At 39.2% G+C, this 13688-nt stretch overlaps 1 protein-coding gene across 7 annotated transcripts in view; it reads right to left on the bottom strand.

Annotated features, from left to right (window-relative positions):
* The window catches only part of PLPPR5 (phospholipid phosphatase related 5), a 140101-nt gene that overhangs the window by 80524 nt on the left and 45889 nt on the right, over positions 1 to 13688 (bottom strand). For all 7 annotated transcript variants that reach the window (XM_082477962.1, XM_082477963.1, XM_082477960.1 and 4 more), the window contains one exon: positions 5477 to 5609. In XM_082477962.1, coding sequence (XP_082334088.1) covers positions 5477 to 5609 — 133 coding nt within the window. The remainder of the gene's footprint in view (positions 1 to 5476; positions 5610 to 13688) is intronic.

Here is a 13688-nt window from a genome sequence, read left to right as displayed (position 1 = left end):
TCTATCACCTTCTGCTAATGTTAGTAATCTTTATTTTTTCCCTATTTTTGAATTTTTTTTTTAATCTTACTAACATTAAGCAGAGCAGTCATCTCCCTTTGATTATGCCTCTTAAGCTCATTCAAACTGATATTAACTCAGCTGGAGGTGCCAATTAGCAGCAAAATCCAATGCCATCAGTCTTCATTTAAATATCATGGAAAATCTTAAGTAAAGCAGAATGTTTTCAGATTAATCTCTATATCGCCATCAGAAACACATTTTTTTTAAGTCATATAACAGCTAAGTCCCGCCTTATCTTTTATGGCTTGAGTTTCAATTTATCAAATTTGGGACAATTTAGTAAACAATAAAGCAATTAGATTATAATGTTTAAATTATCTTCACAGTAGTAAAATTTATTTAATTTGTTTACCTGAAGGTATAAAATTAAGTACATAAATTTTCCCCCTTTTGTAAGGAACATGCCAATTTACTCAAATACCAAAAATATTTTCTAAATTCAATGTCATTGGTCATTATTGCCAAAACTTATCTTTCTACTTAGATAGCATAGGCGAAATAAATTCTTTGGCATCATTGTCAATAAACTTACAGATACAATCAGCAAGGATGTGGTATCGATGTAAAGAAATCCGTTCTTTTATAATTTTGGGTAAAAAAATCCATCAGGACATTTTAAAACTATGCCAAAGTAATATTTCCCAAACACTCGGTTCATTAAAAAGTCATATAATTCTATTATGATAATTAGATGCTTGTTTTTCTTTGTCATATATTTCTGGATTGTTTGTTTCCTAAGCCTTTACATAATTATTGGCAGTTGTGTTGCAAATCACCAGGATCAAATAATTTTCCAGGATTAGATACATGACTATCCTTTTCATTTTCAAAATATTATGTAACATTATGCAAGGTTCTTGCACCCAAACCTGCACATAGCAAAACTCTATGTGCATACAAACCACCATGAAACAAATACCTTAGTTCTCTATTGAAAAAACTTACAAGGAAGCAATGAAAAGCTTTCTTTACATCTTACCAGCATTCCATGAGCCATACAAGTAAATGTTACTAAAATCAGAAATCTGGCAGAAGCAGAGAAATGGAAAAGAACAAAGCTCAATAAAATGTTACTGTATATACTCTCTCTTTCCAAATCTCATGGTCTAGCATGGGAATCTAAATGTCAAGTCTTCACCTCTCTTCTCTTGAAATCTAGGCTAAGATGTACTCATTTTATTTAACCAAACCATTCTTTTTATCTGGTACAATAAGTTTTCCTGTTTAAAATACAGAGGAATGTTTGATAAGGATATGGAAATGTCTCTCGATACTTGTAAAGTTCCCAAATGTGCTTTAGAATTAAAATAGTGCATCCGGCCCAAGGCCAATATTGAAGTTAACTACAAAGATACTTATTAAAGTGATATCTCATGAGTGTATCCACTGTGCTGACCTCCAGAATAAAGTCACTATGAAGAGTGATGTCCTATTATGCAGTAATGCTTTGCGCACAAGCTTCTATTTTATTATAACAAACTAGAAACATCCAAATCATGATAAACAAGGAAACAAGAAACAAACCAAGCACTCCTAAATATTTTATAAAATCATATAAGAAGTAAGAAACATGCAGAGACTTAAAAGCACACTTTACTGTGTGCCATTCAGGAAGACTTCGTTTTACTGAGCTTCGCTTTATTGGGCTTCACAGAGAGTGCATTTTTTTTACAAGTGGAAGGCTTGTGGCAACCCTGTGTTGAGCAAGTCTATTGGCACCATTTTTCCAATAACATTGGCTCACTCTGCGTGTCTATGTCACATTTTAGTAATTCTCCCAATATTTCAAAGTTTTTCATTATGATTATATTTGTTATTGGTGATCTGTGATCAGTGATCTTTGATGTTACTATGGTAACTGTTTTGGGGCAGCACAAACTGCACCCAAACAAGGCAGTGAATTTAACTGATAAATGTGTGTGCTCTGACTGCTCCACCAACCAGCCGTTCCCCTATATTTCTCTCCCTCTCCTCAGGACCCCATATTCCCTAAGACACAACATTATTGTAATTAGGCCATTAAAAATTCTCCAATAGCCTCTAAGTGTACGAGTGAAAGGAAGAGTCTTGTGCTAAACAGTCAGCCAAGTTGCAAATGCAAAGGAAACGTTCTTGAAGGATGTTAAGAAAGCGGAACAGCCTTACTGCTGACATGGAGCAAGTTTTAGTGGTCTGGATAGAAGATCAAACCAGCCATAATATTCCCTTAAACCAAAGCTTAATCCAGAGCAAGGCCCTAACTCTCTTCAATTCTATAAAAGTTGAGAGAGGTGAGGAAGCTACAGAAGAAAAGTTTGAAGCTAGCAGAGGATGATTCATGAGGTTTAAGGAAAGAAGTCATCTCCATAATAGGAAAGTACAAAGTGAAGCAGCAACTGCTGATACAGAAGCTGCAGCAAGCTATCCAGAAGATCTCGCTAAGATCATTACTGAAGGTATCTACACTAAACAACAAATTTTCAATGTAGACAAAACAACCTTCTATTGGAAGAAGATGCCATCAAGGACTTTCAGATCTAGAGAGAAGAAAATGCCTAGCTTTAAAGCTTCAAAAGACAGGCTGACTCTCTTCTTTGGGGCTTAAGCAGCTGGTGATTTTAAGGTGAAGCCAATGCTCACTTACTATTCTGTAAAGCCTAGGGCCCTTAAGAGTCATGCTAAATATACTCTGCCTTTTCTCAATAAATGGAACAACAAAGCCTGAATGGCAGCATTATCTGTTTACAACATGATTTACTAAATATTTTAAGCCCACTGTTGAGACCTGCTGCTCAGAAAAAAAATTCCTTTCAAAATAGTCCTGCTCATTGACAATGCACCTGGCCACCCAAGAGCTCTGATGAGATGTACAATGAGATTAATGCTGTTTTCATGTCTGCTGACACAACATTCATTCTGCAGGTCATGAGGAGTAATTCTGATTTTCAAGTCTCATTATTTAAGAAATACATTTCAGGGCTTCCCTGGTGGCACAGTGGTTGAGAATCTGCCTGCCAATGCAGGGGACACGGGTTCGAGCCCTGGTCTGGGAAGATCCCACATGCCTCAGAGCAGCTGGGCCCGTGAGCCACAATTACTTAGCCTGCGCGTCTGGAGCCTGTGCTCCACAAGAGAGGCCGCGATAGTGAGAGGCCCGCGCACCGCGATGAAGAGTGGCCCCCGCTTGCCACAACTAGAGAAAGCCCTCGCACAGAAACGAAGACCCAACACAGCCATAAATAAATAAATAAATAAATAATTAAAAAAAAGAAAGAAAAGAAATACATTTCATAGATAGGGAGTCCTCTGATGGATCTGGGCAAAGTTAACTGAAAACCTTCTGGAGAGGATTCACCATTCTAGATGCCATTAAGAACATTCATGATTCATGGGAAGAGGTCAAAATATTAACATTAAACAGGAGTTTGAAAGAAGGTGATTCAACCCTCATGGATGACTTGGAGGGGTTCAACACTTCAGTGGAGGAGGTCACTGAAGATGTGGTAGAGATAGGAGAAGAATTAGAAATAGAAGTGGAGCTTGAAGATGTGACTGAATCACTGCAATCTCATGATAAAACTTGAATGGATGAGGATTTGCTTCTATGGATGAGGAAAGAAAGTGGTTTCTTGAGATGGAATCTAATCCTGGTGAAGGTGCTGTGAAGACTGTTGAAATGACAACAAAGGATTTAGAATATTTCATAAACTTAGTTGATAAAGCAGCAGCAGGGTTTGAGAGGATGGACTACCATTTCTAAAGAAGCTCTACCATGGGTAAAAAGCTATCAAACAGCACTGCATGCCACAAAGAAATCATTTGTAAAAGGAAGACTCAATCACTGTGGCTAACTTCATTGTTGTCCTATTTTAAGAAGTTTCCACAGCCACCCCAACCTTCAGATGCTACCACCCTGATCAGTCAGCAGCCATCAACGTTGAGGCAAGACCCTCCACCAGCAAAAAGATTACAACTCATTAAAGGCTCAGGTGATGCTTAGCATTTTTTAGTGATTTTAATTTTTAAAAGTATTTTTAATTAAGGTATGTATTTTTTTAAGACATAATGCTATTGCACACTTAACAGACTGCAATTGAGTGTAAACGTAACTTCTATATGCACTGGGAAACCAAAAACTTCATGTGACTTGCTTTATTGCCATATTCACTTTATCGTAGTGGTCTAGAACTGAGCTCAAATATCTTGGAGGTATGCCTGTATACTCTTTAGAAATATGTACATAAATGAATAAAAATATTTTACTTAAGTAGGCATAATATAATTTAACAATATTTAGGAAGGTTCAACTTCATCAAAATACTTTAGTTCTGAGTATATTATTGCTTATTTTGTTATTAAATGATTCTCATGCAAAGATTAAATGGGTCAAGGACACAGTATTGATGCATGTGAAAAATATAACTTTTAAAGTTTCATATAAAAGCTATCCCTTCAACAGTATAAATGAGGGCTGTGGGGATGTATAAGTTGATGGCAATAAAAAGAAGTCTTAGATATGAAGACCTTTCATCTCCAGAGAGATTTAAAGGCATGATGACATTTGATTAGTCTTTAGTGGGTTTATATATGGATTAGGTGATCTATGCATAATATCTCCAAAGTCTTCATCTTGTTCCCATCAATATGAGAAATATATTGAAGGGTTACAGTATCCGTAATCTTAATACTGATCAGAATTTATCTTAAATGTTATTTAGTATATGTAGATGCACTTTTTCTTATTTGATAAAGCCAGGAAATAATCATCTATATTAAGTTTTATTGTTTCAGTTAAAAAAACCTGTCTTGGCCAAGTGTCTTTTGAATTGAGATGATTTTCAGTAATTCGTCAATGTTCATATCATTAGTGCTAGAATTTGAGATTTAAAGTATCAGTAAATCTTGTCCCCTAATAAAATCACCAATACATTTTTGTAAAAAATGGTTTTTGTACCATTTTTTGTACCAATTTTTTGTAAAAAAAAACCTCAGAAGTAGTTCATGGATTGCTACTTATGATAATTAACAAATACAGCATTTCTTTTATTTGTCCAGCTATTTTTCTTGTCTTTCTTGATGTTCGATAACCAACCTAGATTATCATTTCTACCTAAGCGTTGTTTCCGAAATTTAATAAACATAGTAAATTGTTTCTTTTAATTACGTAATTTTTAGTTTCTTTTAGAATTTAAATATCCAAGTATGATGGGATTTGTTTTCCTTAAAATAATATGGAAATGACACCACGAAATGGAGTTTTGCAAAACAGGAGAGAAAATAGTATGCAGTGTTTATTTTTAAAAACCAAATTGAAACATTTCTAAGAAAATATAACCTAATATTCGAATACAGTTAATATGCTGGTCATTTTAAAGGTTGGCTTATACATAAACACTGTTTCAGCAACAATAAAAACAATTCAATGAACACATACCAAGAAATCGCACAGTTCTCCTCACCAGTGGGTTTATATAGCAACAGTCTCCAGTTAAAATAGTTTTCTCCTGGTTTTCAAAATCCCTTGTGGCCAGTTGTAGGCAAAACACAGCAGTTTCTCCAACTATTATCTTCCAAGGAAATAAAAGATTAAAGAACATTAGAATTTAACCAGTATAAATGTAGAATATTTTTATTTTTAAAAAATACAAAAAACGGACTTTCTTTGAGTGGTAATAATCTCAATCTAAACCTGAACCATATTTGGGTAACCAGACCCTTTTATTATAACCTTATCCCTATATATATAAAACCCATATTTCCCTCAATTCAAAAAAGTATTAAACTGATAAATTATGAATAAAAATGGACTATTAACATTTTTGCTTTCTAAAAGACTTCATTAGAAGTGAAATAGGGGCTTCCCTGGTGGCACAGTGGTTGAGAGTCTGCCTGCCGATGCGGGGGACACGGGTTCGAGCCCTGGTCTGGGAGGATCCCACATGCTGCGGAGCAACTGGGCCCGTGTGCCACAAATACTGAGCCTGCGCGTCTGGAGCCTGTGCTCCGCAACAAGAGAGGCCGCGATAGTGAGAGACCCGCGCACCGCGATGAAGAGTGGCCCCCACTCACTGCGGCTGGGGAGGGCCCTCGCACAGAGGCGAGGACCCAACACAGCCAAAAGTGAATAAATAAATAAATAAATAAAGTGAAATTCTAAAAAAAAAAAAGTGAAATATATGAAAGATCTTTGCTTTAAGGATGCACTCATTTTTTATCTGTAATTGAATTTCAAGTTTCATTTTTAAGTGATTATGTCTCATTTAAATTTGACTCTGCCATAGATATCAGAACAAACCTCAATGAAAATAATCTTGGGACTTCCCTGGTGGTCTAGTGGTTAAGACTCCACACTCCCAATGCAGGGGGCCTGGGTTCGATCCCTGGTCAAGGAACTAGATTCCACATGCTGCAACTAAGAGCCCGCAGGCTGCAACTAAAAGATCCCGCATGCCGCAACTAAAGATCCCGCACGCCGCAACGAAGATCCTGCATGCCGCAACGAAGACCCGGTGCAAACAAATAAAAAATAAATAACTAACTAAATAAATATATTTTTTTAAAAAGAATGCTTTTATTAAAAAAAAAAGAAAAGAATCTTGAAAGGATCTGATATAAATATACTAATATAAAATTATATTAATACTTTTATAACAAGAAAATATAATCAAAATAGTATCATTCTATTCTGGGACATTATTAAGAATTGTAATCACTAATATATTCTTTATACTTTAGTATACATATGTCATTTTAATCGTCATAAAAACTGTATGAAACAGAGAATATTATCATACCTCTTTGGCAAGGGAAAAAAACAAGACTTGGAACTCAAATGAATTGTCAAAGGCCACAGAGCTAGTGAGGAGAAAAATTAGGTTCTGATACAGATTTTTTACTCAGCTATGTGATTTATGAAAGGACCTGGCTATCTTCCACTGGTGTTTGTACCATTTCATTAGTTTTTATACATGGTCTTTAAAATCACCCAGCAAGGTATTAGAACAAGTGTCATGTGTCATAATACCATTTTACAGATGAGGAAGTGAAAGCTTGAGGAGGTTAAATAATTTGCTCTCCATAAGGCCAGTCAGAAGCCAAGCAGAAATTTCTGACTCAGCCCTAGATCTTCTGACTCTATTTAATACCACAAACAACCACACTAGAAATAAGATTATGAGAAAAGAAACCGGAGCCAATAGCATGTCTCCTAATTTGTCATTGTTTAGGTTAGCTTTTACGTCATGTTATCAAGGTTAAATAACGCACTATATAGGGAGTCCCTGACATCCACTGGAGAAGTGATTTTGGGGTCTTTGTGAAAAGATATACCTATGATTACCAGATATTCAAAATTATGAGTGGGAGGTAGAGAAGGAGATCACAGGAGATTGTTTGTTTGACTAATTTTATCCCAATACGTGCAACAGATTATGAGGCACCTCTTAATTTTTATCCTTCCTTCTACCTCCTTTTCCTCTACTATATTTCTTCTTCCAAGTATGTGAGGGTTCAAAGTTTAACCAGAAGATGTTGAGCTGAATTACTTTAAAGGAATCTAGTCTTGCCTATCTGGTAAGGTAGAATTGAATTAGGAAAGGCTAGAGTCTATAGCTTTGCAAATCCTCCTGAAATTTTTAACTTTGGCAAAGTCGAGCAGGTCAGCCTAAACAGGCACAACAGGTATTTTTTATGGGTTCATCAGCTGCCACCAGGGTCCTAGGAGAAACTGACAAATAGACAAGCTGTGTGTCTGACACCTTCTTATCTCCCATTCTGAATCACTCTTTCATGGCCTACTTTCCTCTCTGCTGCTCCTTGAAAGAAGTTACTTTCTGAGTTCTCAGATCCAACTTCTTCCAGGTCTGTTTTACCCCAGAATGTTCCAAATTCTAACATTCTATCATCCACTCCACATCATGAGCTGACTGATGCCCCCCGATTCTGCCCTCTGAGCCTTCTCTTCTCCACAGCACGTATCATGGGGTCTCCACTCCCGGGTTGGCTCCACCCCACAGTACACTGAACCCACAACTCAGTCTGTTAACACACTAAACCCCCTAGACTGTAGTAGATACCCAAGAATTCTTACTGAATGCATGAATGAATCCCATCCTCAATAGATCGGAAGGTCTTAATCTGCCTCTGACCTTTTACCTGACTCCTAACAACCACCTTTTTCTGCCTTGTTCTTTTGATGAAGGCTCTACCCTCTACCCCAGTTTCTATAAGCAGATCCTGTATGTTTAGTCTCTGACTTGGTTACCCATTTACTTACCAGACTAAAAGCTGCTTTGTCCGGGATACTCTTCCCAGTTTTCCTAATGCTAACCTCTTGCTTGTCTATATCCCTGCACATTGCATGTTTCTGAGTTTCCTGTTTGTGTCTTGAGCATATCTGTCAAAACACTGTCTCAGTCAATATTATTTGGCTGCTACTAAAAGAATCCCAGTCAAACTGGATTAAGAATAGGGAATTTATTCTAAGGTTGGTGGGTTATCTCAGAACTAGTGTGAAAGGGCACAGGATTAGGTTCAGGGATGGAAATTTCTCAGGAGTCCAGGCAACTACTCTCTCAGTCTCATTCTTCTTCTCTGGAGTCATGCTGTCTCTCACCTCAGCTCATCTCTGAATGCCTGACTCATTCTTGTCTTTCTGCAGCTGCTTCTCCTGCTTCCTAGGGTACACGAGTGCTCCAGCAGTCTCCAAGAGCCCTGCTTCAACATGTCAACTCAGTTCAAGGAAAATTCAACTAATTAGATTTACTGAACCCCAATTCAAAATTCACAGAAGGTTCAGCTTGAGACAGGTGTCTCTTCGGTCCAATTAACCAAGGTTAAGAAGGTGTGATATGGTGTATGAAAACTGCCTGGTGGGTAGAAAGGTTAGTTCTCAAAAAAAGAGAGTTGCAGTGATGTCTACTTCAAACTCGCATCCATTATATCTTGCTGGACCTCCTCCGTGCTAGTTCTTGCCCTTCGACTAGCACTTTCTACCATGTTCTCTGGATACTGGCTTCTGTCTGCCTACCTGGACTTCATCTCATCCAATTCATGTGCCTAGGCCCTAGTGTCTGCTTTCCTTCAGTGGGTATGTCTACTTCCCATGCTCTAGTTCTCCCTCCGTCACTGTGACATCTGTGGAACTCCTCATCCAAATCATATTCTTTCTTAACTTCCCTCATCCCAACTTCCTAAGTCAAAACTCCCATTGCTACAACTCTCAGATAAATTCAAGTAATGAAAATAACACAATTCTTATTACGATGAATACCTAGATGCCTCTGAGTTAAGGACACTGCACTGATGTTTAAGGAAGGGTTTATAATCTAGTTGGGCGGACACAAGGTGAGATAATTAATAATGATGAAAGGCTGTAAATGCTGACTTTTGACTGGTTTGGACAATAAGTGCCAGTAGAACATTTAGGAAGCGTCACTGAGTCACTGAGGGCATCTATGGTGGCCATGAAATGTGCCACTAGGATCTCCTGCTCTGGGCAGGCTCTTGGTCTGATGTTCTCAGTTGTCACTCCTCTGGATCAAATACTGAGTCCCTGCTGAGGCCACACTTCCTGCAGGCTCCTCCTGGCAATGGCTAGGCATGGTGGGGGAATCCAGGTGAGTCTATTCCTCTAAGATGTGGGATAAAGACTCCGCATGATTCTGGCCTTTCTTGGAACTGCGCTGTACTCTGAGGTGCTTCCTACCCAATCCTCCTTCCTTCCCCCTCTCCTTCACAGGGGTCAGACCTCCATCATAGTCTGAAGGTTCTCCTTGCCTTCTCTGGTTTACCACTCTGCAACTTTTATCTTTTACAAGTGTTTCCCTTGATAAATATATGGTATATATCTAATCACATTTGGTACCTGCTTCTAGAAGAACCCAAATTAACATGGCATCAAAGAAAGACAGGGGGTGATTCTTATTACGCTTCAAGGAAGGATAGTTCTTAGACAGATGTAGAGGATTTGGATGGAAGCCCTATGGGGAAGACAGTATTAGGAGAGGAAAGGAGATAGCCTTTCTCCTTGTAGCTCTCGACCTGAACATAAGGCTAAAGTGGACTGAGTTTGCCTTGGAGGTAGAGGCTCTGGTCAGTGAACTGCACACTTAAATTCTATGTTCCCTGATTTTATCAGGTTCTTTTTCTCTTGACCTGTCAGAAGCCCTCCCTAGAGGATTTCATTCCTCCTAAGGCCTTACCAATCCTTGCTACTGTAACAAGTCCTAAATATTTCTCTCTCCCCTGAGCTCCAGATGCAGGTCTCCAACCACCTATCAAATAGCAACATCTCAACATGATCAGACCTACATACTGAAGCCTCAAAGCCTTCCCATCCAAAGTGAAATTCCAGTCTCCCACCCTAAACCTCCTGTCCAACTTGGACACACAGGCTAAAACTCTCACACTCTTATACACCGTGCTGAAACCTTCATTTCCCTTCTCTGCCTCTCTCTATCAATTGCTAACTTCTATTGCTCTTATATTTTAATATTCTTGTATTGCTCTTATATTCTCAGAACTCACCTCTGTGCTTGCATTTTCCCTGCTCAAATTGGGTGCGATCCAAATTTCCTATTTACAATTTCCAGTGTGTCTTCATAGCCAATGGAGTAACAGGAATTGTTGTAAGAGATTATTTACAGGTGAACCTAAACCCATCTTTTTCAGCTTCCCTTACAAGCTTCCAGACACGCTATGTTCTAGTCACAGCTAAATATTTTCGTTCCCCAACATACCAGGCATTCCCATACATTCTGGCTTGTATACTTGGTCCACGCTTATGATAGGCAATGGTAGGCAGTTCTGTTCTTAAGACATGATTTACATACTGCCTACTCTACTGCAACTCTATTCCTGGTACAACCCATCCCTCCCTCCCTCTCTGTGTTCCAATAGCACTTTGTATATTTATTATGGCACTTTACACATGCTTTTACAAGTATCAGTGACATCTGTCTCCTCCACTTAATTGAGAGCTTCTCTGAGACAGGGATTGTATAATGTTATCTTTATGTTTCCACATTAAAGCCCAGTGATCGGCAATAAATATGAATGGCTGCATGAATGAATGAAATCGAGCTCAATCTGCCCTTAATAGATAAGGACACCAGCCCAGAGAGAAATAAAGAAGTCAAACATGGTTGTTACTGGCACAACCAGAATCTGAATCCAAATTTAGAGCTATTTTGACCGCAGCCTTTACCTAGGAATGTGGAAGCTTTTCCTCTAATTTTTCCAGGTTAACCCAGGTCAGCCCCTTGATCCCTACTGACACTCCTCAATGCTCAGGTTACATCCTGGAGTCCCACCATACTCCTAGCATTTCTACAGCTTTAAGGGAAAGGTGCTGGGGCACAAAGCACTTTTATAACTCCTGGAATCTCCAGATATAAGAGAACTGAGTATAGAAAAAGACTTTCCTGATCCTTTTGATACACACACCAGTCTTCCCACAAAGACCAAAAAAGCTTCACACCACCCTTTCTAACTCTGCCATTATTATTTTGAGGTTCTCTTTCCAGTAAAATTTCTTCATATTTCTACTGCATGCATTAGGTTCTTACGTGTAACTGCGGACCTGGTGCTTTGGTCATTTCTCACCATTGTCGAGAAGGAGTTCTTAATCTGGAGTCACTGGCTGCCATTTTCAGTAGATTCCCAAAGCAGCCCTTGGGGAAAGATCATAATTGGTTGCTTTCTCTCCTGGGAGTGGGAGACAGGGAAACATGACAGGACAAGGGCATGGAAGCCATAGATGGAGATGCTAAAAGCTTTGTAGTTTTCCTTGATAAAATTCCCTTTCTCTGTGAACTTATAAATGAAAGCTGTTTCCAGACAGAGTTGAGATGATGAACAGTGTTAACGGAGACCCACCAAGAGGAAGCACGGCCCCTCCTCCTGCCTGCCACAGGCTGCAGCCGGCTACAGAGAATGAGGAGTAGAACATCGGGAAGGACACCTGTGGCTCTGGTGGGGAGAATCAACCCGCTTCCCATGGGCCAGCAGTTCATTGGGGGCATTCCTCCCCCACCTCAGCAAAAGCTCCCCATTCACTGGGAAATAAAAGAAAAAAGAAAACAAAAAACGACTCCACTGGTAGAGGGGGTGTAGGCTGGCACAGTAAGAACACAGCAGTCGACCCTCACTGCAGTTCTTGCATCTTCCTTCCAGCTCCCCTCATCTGGGCTCACTAACCTCATCCCACCATCACGCCTCCCCTGCTAAGAGAGGGGAAAGGCCCCTGTTCCCCCAGTTCCATTGGAAAAAGCCCTCAGGCAACCTCCATGGAAGGTTGCTGTCATTCGTGGTCCACGACAATATATCTGGAATGTGATAAGATGCCCAACAAGGGCTCAGGAGCTGACGCGGAAGGGCTGTCACTGCTTCACAGAGCTGTGTCTGAGCAGCTGTGCTGTTCCTTGAGTCACAGCCCCGTCCCCACTGCACCCTGACAGTCTCCCTCCTTGGAGGAAGCAGGTGTGCTCCTGAACCTCACCCAGCCTGTAAATGGAAGCCCTACGACTAGTCCACTGACCAACCAAAATGAAGTACTATGCTCCCTATGATACACCACCCTCTGAGTCACTCCATCATGCTTTACTGAACTCAGTGTTGACATTATGAAGCTGCTTGAACCCTACCTTGCTTATCGAGCTGGGCCTATACAGTCCCCCTTCCTGAATGACCCATCAATGCCTCCATCTCATCTTTGAACACAGATCTGGTATCCAGTTCTGTTTCTTATCTTTTACTATGTTCGCCAGTGAGTAAAAAGCTCCACCTGGCTGATGAAAGCAATCTACAAAAATACAGGTGTGAATCAAAATCACTAACTATAAATTTCTCTGTTATGAGCACATAATGTTGCTCTCATACCTCAGCTCCCAGGGGCTGACCCTCTGTTATCCCTACTTCTTCATGACAAAATACAGAAGTAAGTTTTTTCCAGGATGATAACATCATAGTAGACTTTCATCAAATGTCAAACTCCAAATAGCTTTATGTTTTCATTTATAAAAACCCAATTAGAAATTCCTCTCCCCTTCAACTGGTGGTCACTCAAACATATCCATGCTTCATTGGTTTGAAATTAGCACAGGAAAAATATTTCAGATTGTACTACAGCAGCAGAAATCATGCAATCAGTGTGGTGGTACTGGGCATGTGTCTCACACATTTCAAATATATGTCAAATAATAATAACAACTTTAAATCATAAAAGTTTAGTAATGGCACACAGTTAAGTTTTAATATGTAGGAGGGTACTGGGTTTATATGTCGGTTCCTATCAACCACATTTTGCATTCTTGGTTATTATATAGACATATATAGAGACAGAGCTCATTTCCCATCTAGCCAAGGAAAGTTCTAAGCTATACTAAGAGGTAAAAAGCTACACTGGGTACTATCTCATTAATTTTGTGTCATGATACAGAGAAACAGGTTTCTTCTGTGTATATACGGATTTCACTCTAACTAAGGCAGTTGCTAACTTCTTGGAACAGTTTCTGAGTGAAATTGAGGTTAGGAGAGAGGAGAATTAATTGAACTAAAATAGTAATATAGTTAGTGAAGAAGTAGCTGCACAATCCCTCCCAGCAATTCAGAAACTATGGCTATGTCTTGCTATAACCTGTTTATGT

Source organism: Balaenoptera physalus (assembly GCF_965194825.1).
Source record: "Balaenoptera physalus genome assembly, chromosome: 1".
NCBI lineage: Eukaryota > Metazoa > Chordata > Mammalia > Artiodactyla > Balaenopteridae > Balaenoptera > Balaenoptera physalus.
The sequence above is the reverse complement of the archived record's forward strand: the minus strand, read 5'-3'. Positions and strand labels throughout refer to the sequence as shown.